This window comes from Anabrus simplex, chromosome 6 (assembly GCF_040414725.1).
Source record: "Anabrus simplex isolate iqAnaSimp1 chromosome 6, ASM4041472v1, whole genome shotgun sequence".
Taxonomy (NCBI): domain Eukaryota; kingdom Metazoa; phylum Arthropoda; class Insecta; order Orthoptera; family Tettigoniidae; genus Anabrus; species Anabrus simplex.
The window spans coordinates 336,276,353-336,290,680 of record NC_090270.1 but is presented as its reverse complement, the minus strand read 5'-3'; the positions used below and the strand labels follow the sequence as shown (position 1 = coordinate 336,290,680).

The 14,328-nt window shown below is 35.8% G+C and overlaps 1 protein-coding gene across 2 annotated transcripts in view; it reads left to right on the top strand.

Moving 5' to 3' along the window:
* Positions 1 to 13,722, top strand: part of SCAP (SREBP cleavage activating protein) — a 364,198-nt gene extending 350,476 nt beyond the window's left edge. For both annotated transcript variants that reach the window (XM_067148878.2, XM_067148879.2), the window contains exon 17: positions 9,730 to 13,722. In XM_067148878.2, coding sequence (XP_067004979.2) covers positions 9,730 to 9,909 — 180 coding nt within the window. In that variant the 3' untranslated portion in view covers positions 9,910 to 13,722. The remainder of the gene's footprint in view (positions 1 to 9,729) is intronic.
* The last annotated feature ends 606 nt before the right edge of the window (positions 13,723 to 14,328 follow it).

Genomic DNA, 14,328 nt, shown 5'->3' with positions numbered 1-14,328 from the left:
TATAACGTAAAACACCAGCAGAATTTACAAGTACAGGCAGCGATAAATCAAATGAAAAAAGCCCGCATGAAGGGAACGTCGCTAGAAACACACACAAATTTAGCAGAATAAAACTAATAATATGAAAAATAAAATGGGAAAAGACCAAAACACACCAAGGGTTTAACAGACGTCACAATGCACATATTACGGCTCCAAAAATACAAGTCCACATGATGAAAATGAATGAACATAAATTACGTCTCACCAAAATTATGAACACAAACTACGATGCACATCAAAATTTAGAAAAAACATATCCTCAAATAAAGAGAGGCGGTACTTACAGAAATGAAGAAAATTACATACCAAATAATCCACAATGAATTAAGCAACCGAACAATCACTATCAACCACAAGGCAACACTACACTTTAAAACAAATACCTCACCATATTCATCTTAAACACTAATGTTATATACATTATTTACAATTCCCAATCCCTGAAAGGGATACAGAATGTTCTTCACCCAATGCCTGAACTAGGCACGTTGAATACGCCATCTGGCATGAGACACCCAGTTCTCAGCATCATGCTCCAGCGAGTTCAAAATGCAGACCAACAGACAGTCATTTGCGGAATGCTCCGTGCAACCGCCCACATTTCAGAGAGTCAGGCACTGTCTGTCTAACAGCGTTCAAACTCACCACAAGTTCCACAGCGTGCGCATAGATGGCATTAACGTACACATTTCAGGCAGTTGAATACACAATGTTACTAACATAGGAGTGTCAAATGTGCCGTGCAAATGGTCCAACAACACATACGAAAAGTCCAAATATATTATACAGATAAACAAAGACGGACACCGTCAGATTTCAAGTTTATTTATTAATTGTAACACCTCAAATGAAGGGAAGAGCATGCACAAAAAGTCAAAATAACTTGACCTTCTCTCTTAGTGCGACATGTAATTCTTTTTTATGCACTTACATTTTGAAGGTCCACCACTACCACTCCTCTGCAAAATATCCTCCAGCTTCTTTTTTAAAAGTTGTGGGTAGTTTGTACTTGATAGTACTCGTATCCTATAATCTGCCACCAACTTAGCAAGTTGACCCTCCCTTCTCAATTTTTTTTGTTGTTCTAGAACAATGGTTGCTTTTTTTAAATTAATATAGCATTTTAACATTTTTCTGCCATGATGAGACAAAACTGAAGATCAATTTTCAACGAGATGCTAGACCAATAGCAATGGATATGGTGGTTTTTTTTTTTTTTTTGTCCTCTGATGCGGAATTTATTGCTGTCAAATTTCTTAACAACTCAACTTAGGAAAGTCTAGTTCAAAAGTAGAAGAAAAAGTGTTTGCTGCACTATATTTAATGATACATTTTTTTAAAAACTTTTTAGGATGCACTAATAACACGCAAACCAGATAACCCACACACAAATATTGGGAGTTTACTATATTCCAGTCTAGAATATATTGATCCAAACTAACTTGTTTACGAGAAGTTGAATCCTGGTCGCAAAACTAAAAAAGCGTGAAATGAACATTTGACCAATTGGCTGTCTGGCTGTAACTCACAAGCATACTGTAAAATATCCTAGAACATGAACTAAATTCTGTAACACAGTTTTTTGCTAGTTGCTTTACGTCGCACTGACACAGACAGGTCTTATGGGGACGATGGGACAGGAAAGGGCTAGGAGTGGGAAGGAAACGGCCGTGGCCTTAATTAAGGTACAGCCCCAGCATTTGCCTGATGTGAAAATGGGAAACCACGGAAAACCATTTTCAGGGCTGCCGACAGTGGGGTTCGAACCTACTATCTCCCGAATACTGGATACTGGCCGCACTTAAGCGACTGCAGCTATCGAGCTCGGTAACACAGTTTTAGAACAAATGAATGAATGAATGAATGAATGAATGAATGAATGAATGAATACCCTAAAGAAGTAATGAAAAGGGCACCTTGTTTTAAAGACAGCAGGTAATCTACTATTACTGTTTTAATATTGCAAATACACTCTTGCCGATTCATCAGGACTGCAACCCTCAGAAGTATGGAAGATTAAAATCTTGACATCCTTCATGTCAACTAGGAAAGAGGCTGGTTGAATCACAGTACAACATGAATAATGCCTGGAGGGAAGAGTAGGCTGCTTCCAACCCTGACCAGCTAGGGTTGATATCTGACCCCTGTGGGGAACTTGCTGGATTCAACTTGTCAAGAAGAATCTGGGCTTCGTTGAACAGAGTGCAGACCGGTCATGGAAGATGCAACTTCTGGTTCCACAAGTGGGGAAAAATTTCCAGCCCTCACTGGGACTGTGGTGACGCGGCTTAGACAGTCCACCATGTTGTAATGATGTGCCCACTTCGGAGCTTCCAGGGAGGATACCACAAACTTAATGCAGCAAGTGAAGAGGCAGTGAATTGGCTAGATTCTCTGGACATTAAATTATAAGTTATATTATCATCCACTGATCCTTTGTCCGATTGTTGTTCTACCTACTTTATAGTTTTAAGTTTATATTTTATCTATAGTTTCTCTGTACCCTCTATACACCATAAGAAATAACGGCGGCACCATCCTCTGGGGGAACATCTTTCTTGCGCCACGACAGGCGACCAATTTAATGCTCCGGCTGTTTCCCCTCTTCCGACTACATCACGTATTGGAATCAACTGAATGGATCATGCATTAAAAATGATGCTAAGTATCGGCAGCTACATTTGTCTCCATTAATCGGTGAATAATAAATTCATTACGCCTGTATAAGTTCTGATTAAAGTAATTATCTCCATTCCACGTTTCACCGTAAGCGTCAAAATATTCTCCGATTTGCTACATGACACCTCTCAGGGATAACTAATGTGCATCAATAAGTATATTTTTTTACATGAGATCGACTGGGAATCCGCATATCCTTTCATATAATTTTACCAGCAATTCCATCCTTCCTTAAATATCAATAAAAATCATCATCCAAACTCATTCAACCAAAAATAATCCTGCAAGAATTCAATGTAAGCTGATCTGCTATAATAATGAAAATAAATTGCAATAATAATAATAATAATAATAATAATAAGAATAATAATAAGAATAATTTAAATGTATAAATTCTTGATTTAGTCATGATCATGAATTACTTTGGGATGAATTAATTTATTGATATAATATTCAATTACATTCAACGTCTCTTCTTTCAAAAGATAAACCAACAAAGTCTTTGATTGAGCTTAAACATTCTTTTCGTTAAAGAATTATGGTTCTCACAACATAAAACAAAGAAAAGTTTACGTGGTTTCATAAGTCGTAATTATCAATCTCATTAGGTAGCGATCTTGCTGGATATTCATGAAATTAAAAGTGGTTAAAATCAAAGTTCCAAAACATCAAAAATGCTTATTCTTCTTTATGTTAAGTCATTAATCTTCTCATTCTTCTTCGATTGATTTTCAGTTGTAACGCTAGCAGAGAAAGCAAAGTTCCAAATATTATAGCTTCAAATGGCTATTTTAAATATATTCTGATGCATTAAAAAAATATCAATCGGTTTCACCATGTTACTGTATAAATATATTCATATTATTTCCTAAGAAGTAAATGTAGGTATCGCCTAATAATAAATTACCACCATTATCCTATCAGGTCTTACATCTATCGAGATTCACGATCGCATCTAAGTTCAATTACTATTTCATGGAATTCTAGAGAATATAGTTGGTGTCAATATTTACTTGACCGAGCTCGATAGCTGCAGTCGCTTAAGTGCTGCCAGTATCCAGTATTCGGGAGATAGTAGGTTCGAATCCCACTGTCGGCAGCCCTGAAAATGGTTTTCCGTGGTTTCCCATTTTCACACCAGGCAAATGCTGGGGCTGTACCTTAATTAAGGCCACGGCCACTTCCTTCCCACTCCTAGCCATTCCTTGTCCCATCGTCGCCATAAGACCTAACTGTGTCGGTGCGACGTAAAGCAACTAGGAAAAAAAAAAAAAAAAAAAAAAAAAAAAAAAAAAAAAAAAAAAAAAATTACTTGTCAATTGCAGAGACTTAAATTAGGAAGATGCTTCCTTCATCAAATCATGGCTTTGACAACAAATACCAAACAAGACTTATTACACCATGTGAAATCCTCCTAGAAGAATTCAGGATTACCCCTTAATATTTATTATTTGGAGATTTTATTTTGATGACTGTATATGGTTATCAGCCTATAGATTCTGTAACGTATTTCACTGTATGAATATCCTATCAACCCAAAAATATCTTTTGCTGCTATTAAAATCATGCCGCGAATACGTCGATTATAATCGATGGTTAGTATCACGTTACGTAATTACTACCAATAAATCACAACTACCTATCTCTCTCCATATGCCACCCGTAAACATTATAACTTCGCATTATTCATATCAACAAATACATCCCTCAGAATATTTATACTTAAAATCTCATCATTACAACGTATAAACTCTTAATTACATATATAAATATCAATCATCTCTCCTTTAGGGCGTATTGTCTCAACATTCCACTATCAAATGACAACGATGTATTAATGGGTTAAATTTCTACTCAAATACACACAATTACTCTTTCCGGAAAAAGAAATACATGTATGAACAAATCAGGTTCATATTTACTTACATGTAGTCACGTACTGGCAATAACCAAGTCTTAATAGCCAACGAAAACATCTAACTCCACTCCGCATTTCAGTTAGATTATATCACATTATGCATTACACTTTTCTTTGCTAATCGTCGAAACATCGTTTTCCAATCTCTCCACATTTGACTATGACCATCCCTACATATGGATATTAGTTTACGTAATCGAAGATAACCTACATCCACGGTTTTAAAGCAGTTATGATAATTTCTTTGCGAAGACACTGTACATTGAAATCAAATCTCAAAGATATAAATTACGACCTTCACACAAATCACATCACTAACCTTTACGTACTACATCTTAAATTTAAGCATTCATGGTTACTTTGAATAAATAAAAATGCTTGGAACTTGGCTTTAATCTGCTGGCGTTACTGGACTGGGCTAGATTCCAATTCGGTCATCTTTGGATCGCTGGCCGGCTCCAGGTGATAGCTGCGTCACACATGGGCTTGTAGAATCAGCTGGCACGGTATCCATCGGATGTCAGCCCCATTTCCAATTTAGTTATTCATGTCGAGGCCGTTGATTGCATGTGATAAAAACATATTCAACATTGTCATTAGTATCACAATTCAGTTTTTCAAGAACTTCTCTTGTATCTAAATTATAATTTTAAACAGGTTATTCTACCAAAATTCAATGTCAGTTTTCAGTTATAAGCTTCGTAATGGTACTCTAGTTAACTTCTAGCCTTTCGTAAATATGTCTTGAGTTGGCGATATCTGATTTTCATTAGGTGACTCGCATCAACTTTCGGTTTGAGCTTCGGTCTCCGATAATTTATTTATTCTTCTCGTTTCTTTAAGTTTTCCTCCTCGTTAGCCTTGATATCAAGTTGTAGATTGGTGTAATATGTTTATAATATTACTTGATGTACTAATTATTCTTCAATTCTTGCTCCGTAGAAACTTCCTCCTTCTTTACATGACAAATTTTTGCGTGAACAATTTCGTTTCGATGCTCAACGTAATTGATTGTTCACTTTGCCATTTTAACAATTTAAATCATTCTGCATTTTTCTTAATCACAGCCGCGTGGATTCTATAAGTCTGAATGTCTTACTTCCTGACCATGGCTTATTTGATTCGTTAAATTAGTATTCTTTTCGAGACATTCACAGCTTCTTTGATTCTATGTGTCCGTATTTTTATTATAACGTAATCACGGCCTATTTAACTATATTGCCCCCTTCATGCCGGGCTCAGCTCGCCGGAGAGCGAGGGTCTCAGTCGTGGACCGTTCGCTATCGGCTGTGCAGAAATTTTTAAAGGCAGGGATAGATGAAGGACTAGCGACAAATGAAAGGAGACTAAATTAGGTTTTCACATTTATTAAACTAACACTCTTTTAAAGAAAACAAGTAAATTAACAAAATCTGGGTTGAATTCTTGAATAACATCTTCTCCTCGTGCTTTCATTCGTGAGGGATCTCGCTCAAATAAATTTTCAATGATTGTTCCTTTCTGCAATAATAAATATAAAAATCATTAACTTACTGAAAAATTGACTGAAAACAAAATAATATCTGATATCCTTCTCCTATGATAATTAAAATTAAAATCTTCCCTCTGGGTTTTAATTATTTTCCAAGAAAATGATTATTTTCTTCTCCTTATTTAAATTATTAAAAATTATTTAATTCATTAATTTATGATTAGCAAGTCTTCCCTAGACTTTCCTTTCCACAATTATATCATTTATATAATTATTGACTGAATAAAATTCTTTTAATAAATTTTACTTGAACATTTATCATTCTAACTTTGGCTCAATTTTATGCAGAAAGTGACTGTACAATATCTAACAATTAAATCTCGTGACATCAGTCCACGGACGTTGCCTTCTCTTATCCACTTTGAGTTAGTAAATTAGGCCCTAATCTATCTTAAATTACGATAAAATCTTCTAAAGATTCAAAATTGATCCAATTACGGACACGCGAAATAATACAAGTCGGTCAAAACTTTGACGCACATAATGAAAATTACCTTCACAAAATCGTACATGAAATATTCAAAAAAAACACAGATTAGGATCAAATCTCACATCACACATTCACACAGGGTTACACGGCATTATTATAACATTATTTACACGAACACTAACCCATTATTATTAATTTTAGGATTTTACTGTGAATTAGGGAAATCATTCTCTAGATGACACTATCACACACATCCCAGGTATCAATTCAGAATGTGATAGAATTAAGGTTATCACTTATACAAAGAAATTAACTATACAACGATGTTCAAGGAGTATTTTAAACAGAAATCATCCTAATTTAGCGAGTAGAATAATATAACACAGGTCAAAATAATAGGATACGCGCTTACGGTACATGAGTTGCGGCATTTATATTTATTCATCATAATGTCGTGGCTCTCAATTATTCTGCACTGAAGCTCGAAGAAATCATGTCCAGTGACACATCTCTTCCCAAAATTGACTCTAATGGGTGCATAAATTATTACTCAAAATATAATGCCCATCTGCAAGTCATATTCAAATTCATAGCGCAGAAATATACCTATAACTCGTCGATACTCCGTCAGGAGAATTTGCCATGTCCCAGGCTTACTTTACATAAAGTGAGCACACGATAATACTCTCCAAAAATAACTAGCATTAAACTCATGACCTTATTAAATCATTTTAGCCCGTAATTAGCTTTAATTATTTTTACTCATTATTATTATTATTATTATTATCCCTGACCGTGCGTAATCTCATTCGTAAAGTTGTCGTGTGAAGTTATTCGGATGACTCTAAATAAATTCGAACCCATAAACATGTTGTACAATCGTAGAATGAAATTCTACACGAAGAAAAAACACTAGAACACTGTCCTAATTTGTTTCAAATAATTTTCAAATTATTTCAAAACTAATCAAAATTAACGCGGGGTTCATTTAATTTTTATCTCTCCTGTCTTCTAAATTCTTAGGACAGTTAAGGTCTCTCTCGATGATTCACACACATTTCTAACTAATAGAGCAAACACACACTCATTCCAAGGTTCTAACTACCTCTCACCAATGAAAGAAGAATGAAAAATCAAACTACTGCAAAACTAATAGAAATCCAAAGGAATAAGTAAGGCTGCGTTTACAATTATTTACAAAGATAGAAAGCAATTGAATTCTTAAAGAATACTCATGTGACTGGTGTGAACTGGATTGTGGCTGATGACCTAGCACGTGGTCACATCACCTTCCGTCGAACGAAGTTTCGCCCATGTCCGATGCCTTACATGTTTAGTGACTCATGGAGGCGTTGACGATGTACAGGAACTTGCAGTATTCTTCGTAGAACTGGATATCCATCTTGCAGTAAACTCGAACTCAGGACCTTTCTTCTTTCAAGTTCTTGTAGAAAGCTGAAACTAACAAAAAGTCTTAGAAATAGCCCAGGACTCACTCTCGATGCTTTATAGTTTGGCTGAAGACACTTATCTTAGAATAACCCTAAATTAATCGTAGTGAATTTGTCGAGTGTCTGAATTGCTGTTTATACAGTCCTCGATGCCTTCTCCAATGTAAAGTCTTCCGATGAAGCAAACGACGTCCAATCTCTTCGGTTGCCGCAGTCAGAGTAATGCTAAAATTTAGCGTTCAGAAGTATAAAACCCTCTACCAAATTTTCCTCTGGAATTACCACTAATTTCCTGTCGTAAGACATAGGTGTGTCTCTTAATTACTTCTAATTGGTGGATTTGTTGAATTGCAGTGAAGGTTGTCACTTTTATTGGCTGCTCCAGTTTTACGTCACTTGACTTTCCATTTATTGATCGATTGAGATCTGCTTGCTCGCCGGGTCACGTGGTACGCACACATGTGTCTGAAGGCCACATAACAGGAATTCCAGGCTGCTCCCTCGTGTTCTCTGTAGGTCGGGAAAACCTGTTCGCGAAGTGACTGGCTCGCCCTGGCACGAAATACAGAATCTCACCCTCTTGTAGATTAAAATAATGTCCCAACACGCTGATGAAATAAATCATTTCCTTTCTAATAAAATATTACCACTTTTGAAGGGGACAATATGTCCGTACTTTCTTCAGATTTATTGCTCTGCTATATAATCTTTGTCATTTTATTATGGTGCATGGCAAATATTGATGTTGTAATACCTCGTTTTTCATATGATCAGGGCAATGAAACAGTACATAACTAAACTGTTTTAGTCCTTCCAGCTTGCAGACAAGATTTTCTTGGAATTCAGTAGGACAGTAGCACTTCAGGTCTGTGGACATTTGTGAAGAGCCCTGTAAATGCTGTGTGCCCATTTAGCTGAAAGAGATAGATTTTTCAACTCTTATGGGGCTTGCAACATTGTAGTATCAATAGGCGAATGCATCAGTAGGGACAGAAATACCAATCGCAGTGGAGAGATTTATCATTGTCAAGATTATCATTAAATCAAAGGATAATTTTAATTGCCAGAATGATAATATTTTATTGTTGTATCTATAATTAATTTATAGCTGTTAGGTTCTTCAGTCTGCCGAAAGTAATTTTGAGTAGTAAATTTATAAACTATCTACAAAAGGGAAAACATATGGTAACAATATTATACTTGAAAAAGAAACAACTTAATTAAAATAGAATGACATGTTTCATTCTTGAAAGAACATCATCAGATTCTATCAAATCACACTCAGATATTTAGAAAAGTATAAACATTTATGTTTATTTCTGTGTAAATACCTGTGAACTTGAAATCTGGAACTTATCTTAACAAAGTCCGGTTTTCTGTGCACTCTAGCATAGAATGCTGTTACCATATGTTTTCCTCCTCAGATAGTTTATAAATTTATTACTCAAAATTAGTTTCTGCTGACTGAAGAACTTAATGGTTATAAATTAACTTGAGTCAAAACTGAAAAAGACGGCTTCAGGTAATACAAAGTTGTGAGAAGATTTCATTGTATATGTACAAATGTGTTTCATGCCAATGAAGTGATATGTATTGTTTCTTGTATATTACTTTTGTGTGTGGTAATTAAATCTCAGTACAAACTGTTGATAAAATTGTTTTTTTTTTTTTTTTGTAGGGTTCCCTAGTCGTGTGGGATGTGCGGACAGGAGACCCAGTGAGAATTGTCAAACTGGGCCACAGTGACCGTTGTGTGTTTGTGAAACAAATCTTGCTTCTGAGAGACAGTGTAGCGTGTGATTACAGCAACCAGTTGAGAATAGTAAGATTTCCGCTTGTCACAGACAAGTGTGACTGAAGATATTTTTGTGTTCGTTGTTGAAAATGAAGGAAAGTGATTGTAATAGCAATATTCTATAACATAAGAGAGGAAAGATTTATATCTTGTTGATTGCCTTCCTATACATTTTTATTTAAATGTATGCCTCATGTTAAGTAAGTCAGATGATGGAATTACTTTAGGAATTGACTTCTTTATCTTTTAAATCTCCATGTATTCCCTACACCTCTTTACTTCTCTGCGTTTACTCGCTTAGATATAAAGTTTGTTTCTGTGAGTGATGAGTAATGAATGTGTGTGTGTATTTTTATATTTATGTTAGGAAAGTTATTTGAGACTTAGAAGAGATACAAATTATGTATCTCTTTGAAATAAGAAAGGTGGCCCTGAATCTACTTTTTTTTAAAAGGATAAAAAGAAACTTGTGTGCAATAGAAAAGGAACAAACTAATGTTTGGCTATAGTTCTAAGACAAAGCTAGCAAAAAGGGTTGTAACATTTACAAAGAATATGAAAACCTAAAATTCCTTTCACGTGAGACATACTGTTTACAATGCACTATCCTTCTGTTATGGGCTAGAACATGTTTGTTACTTTCAATGATCTGTCTTGCAAGGAGACCTTGTTCAATATGTCACCACCAATTTGTTCCATTTTCAATGTACATGCAGGCCATGGCAAGAAATTCCACCAGTTCAAATTATAGAGTACAACTCTCCAAATTTCAAGGAAATAGAATTTGAAAATTTTGAGTGTGCTCCACAAGACCACTCCAGCACACAGCTTATTTCCACACCAAATCCACAGCTTGATTAGTAAGCTGTCAACTTAACAAGCTCGTGATCGATGGATCGAATCTCGCCTCCATAGTTTTGTTTTTGTTGTTGTTGCTGCTGCTATTTTTCACAGATCTGTGGTATTCCCCACTTCTACTATAAATGACAGACAGCAAATATATCGATGAAGACATGTGAAAATGATTTTGTGAATGCTTTAATCACAACCCTTTACCCAAACATAAAACAGAAACGGCTCAAATGCTGGGTATTCTGTTGCTATACCAAACTCGTAATCATAAGTTATAACTGTACTTAGATAGTTCTTGAAACAATCAACATTTAACAATAAGGTTTCTATATTTTCAATACATATTGTCCAACTTCCCAGAGAGAACCAGACGACAATACGTACATTGTTAAGCACATATTAATGCCGTTAATGTGCTTGTAATGATGATAATGTTCAATCTGAACGTTAAAACAAATCCACAAAAACATTAGAGGTATGCTGTGCATTTGTTGTGGGATTGTCCCGTGTGTTGCTGGTCTTGTAAAACACTTGAAATACAGTATTAACCCCTCAAGCAGGCAATTTAATCCAGAGCTGCTCACTTCTCAGGCAGTATTTAAATTGAAGCTCAGCAGAGGTTTACACACCATCAAGTTTACGAATTCATAATGTTAAATTGACTAAATACAACGTAATGAAAATTTTAGGACTACTTACCGAGATCAAGTCCAATGTTTTTTAGCAATATATGTGACGGCTGCTGTTCAGGGTGTCCATAATCACACACATTATTTACAAAAATATATAAGGGAATATAAATTTTTATTCCGAGTCTGCCTTTCCAAAGTATAAGGGACTCGTTCACAGAAATATTTTTGGTGGGGATGTAGGCCGTCTGAAAATTTCCGTTTATAATTTTCAGGAAAGGCTGAATTTTGAAAAGTTTTTTAGGTTCTGTGTACGTATCCCATGTTAATATCAACAAAATGTAAATATCACTAGATGAGTTCAAACCTGCCCCTTGCCATTGTTTGAGAGAATGTAGGGGTTTCTAAAAATCCATCCTTGTTGAAATAGCTCCTCAGGGTGGGTTTCTGTCCCCATGAACATTACAAGCCCCAAGAACACACAAATTTCCTCCAATGTCACTGGCTTCCACTTCGGGGTGCGCGACCTTTGTTTCAGGGGCAAAATGCTTTCTTGTACCTGGCACACCTGTGAAGGGGGATCTCTTGTGTGCTCGTGACATCTACCTCTCGCCACAACCACTGAACAGCGGACGAAGTTATTTCTTCTTCATCTGCGCAGTCTGCCACTTCTCTAGCAACCTCTTGCTATGCATAGTCAGTGTCCGTATCACTACCGAAAATATCGCTTCTCGATACATCACTTCCACTACCATCATCTATCAAACCAATAATCTCCGCACCATAAGAGAATGAGAGTGCCCAGCTATTCCTCTGCGACTGAGCAGCCACTAGTCTGCGAAGAAACAAATATATGTGCAGTATTTGCTTTTGGTGCTTCCCCTTCATAAGTGGCAAGAATTTTAAAGTTAGGTATAGTTCACAAAATATTCTCGAGGTGGCAGGAAAGGGTGTGATATCTTATAAAGCAAACATCTTGAAACTAAATAGAGCACGTCTCATGTTCCGTCCCTTATCGATATGATTCAAAAGGAACAGATATCGATCAATTTCGTATTAGTTCTAATTTGAAACAGAGATGGCATGAAAGTACGTAACTTCTCGATCTATGAGGTGAAAACAAATCCCGTGAAGCAGCAGTGTTACATGAGTAATGGGCATTCTAACTTACATCTGCACCGGTCGTTTGTGGTACGTCGAACCGGCCTGAGTGGTTAAGATTCCATTTTCTCAGAACTGAGTGAGAGTTGCGCCTTGCAATTTGAACTGGTTAAAGTTTTTGCCATGGCCTGTATTTAAATTGAAAATGGATCAAATTGGTGAAAACGGAGGCCTCCTTGTCAGTCTCATTGATTTGATTTGATTTGATTTGTTTATTTATCATCAACAGAGTTATTGATTCTCCAATTACAATTGTAATATGTAAGTGATTGAGATAGCAATCCTATTAACGCCAGTCCCAGTGATGAATGGCATGAAGGTGTCGGTCATAGGCTCAGTTAATGTGTTCATTTCAGTGACTTGACAGACTTGACTCAGTGGGGTAGGCAGTGAGAAACTACCTCACTCCTCATTTCCCTAGTACGCATCTTCAGCAATGTCTGTGACACAACAAACACAATGACAAGAGCCGTGTGGGTAGAAGAAGCAACAGAGGGGAGAGATCGAACAATCTCCACCTCTTTAGCGTTGTAGATGAGCTCTCTCTCCTCAATAATTCCAGGTTTCTGGATTTATTTTTTCTCACCCATTGGTATGTTCTTTTCTGCTTCCATACTTCATGACCTACATTGAGTTGTCATTGTGTTTATTCTTTATATAGCTCCTATCCTCTTCCTTGCTAACTTTGTCTCTTTGCTGTCTTTCTGAAACATAGATTGTATAATACAATAGAATATAGTACTATTGTCCCTTTTATGCATCAATGTTGCCATTGATAAAATTCTTTCTGAAGATTGCCACTAGAACTTCTAGCATCATTCTTAGGTGAAATCATTCCATTTCTGCTTTCTATATCTTTTTCTCTTTGCCGAACCCTTGGATAATTGAGGGGTGTCAGACAGTTTTCTTAAAAGGCAGTTTTTTGTTTTCCCAGGAATTGTGCTAGTAATGTCTGGCAGTTAAACAGTTAATGATAACTTGGCATATATGCTATAGTGAGGTTGTACTTCATTTATGAAGCTGATATATCCAACTTCTTAGCAATTTAACATATTTATGAATACATCACTATGATCATATCCATGTGTTCCTGACTTCCCAAATACATTCAAAGTTTTATGGACCTTTTCATCAGGAGACTGTTATTAATTTGGGTTAAAATTACCCATATTGTGTTTGTTGCATTTTTGGATATTTTTATTTTAATTTATCAGAATACATTTTTTAACTTGAAAAGAGACTGTAGAAGCACTTCTTTTTAATAAGTCCTTTGCTCATGATATCTCATTTCCTGTTTCTTCCCTGCTTTAATTCTGTACATAATCAGCTTTTGCTGTTTTCTAGTTATTGAACAACAGTCATAAAATGTCACTGGACTTTCATACTAGCCTGTGTGGTAAAGTCCTTTAAAATGCATTAAAATGTTTTATTTTAGTGTATATCATATATATCAACAGATTTTACTATGCAGCCAAATCTGAAGAATTTTCAACTTGTAAGGCTAGTAATCTTTAACACTGATATACTTTTCTCTTAACTTGGGTATTAATGTAGGAGACATGGTAGCCTTGGATTTTCACCAAGGCGACCATTGATCGAATCCTGAGCAATGCATGGGGGTATTTTGAAATTAAAAGTCATATCCATGCAATTTAAATATTATATAACACTGAAGGTCCTGTGGCTGAGATGATATCAGCACTGACTATTAATATTTTTAGATTCTGTATTCACGTTTTTAATGGAATGAAAGCAAAACAGTCTACTGAAGGAATACACATTAGAGATGGGAAAACAAGGAGGAAGACAGGAGTATACACAAATGATAAACACAGTGGCA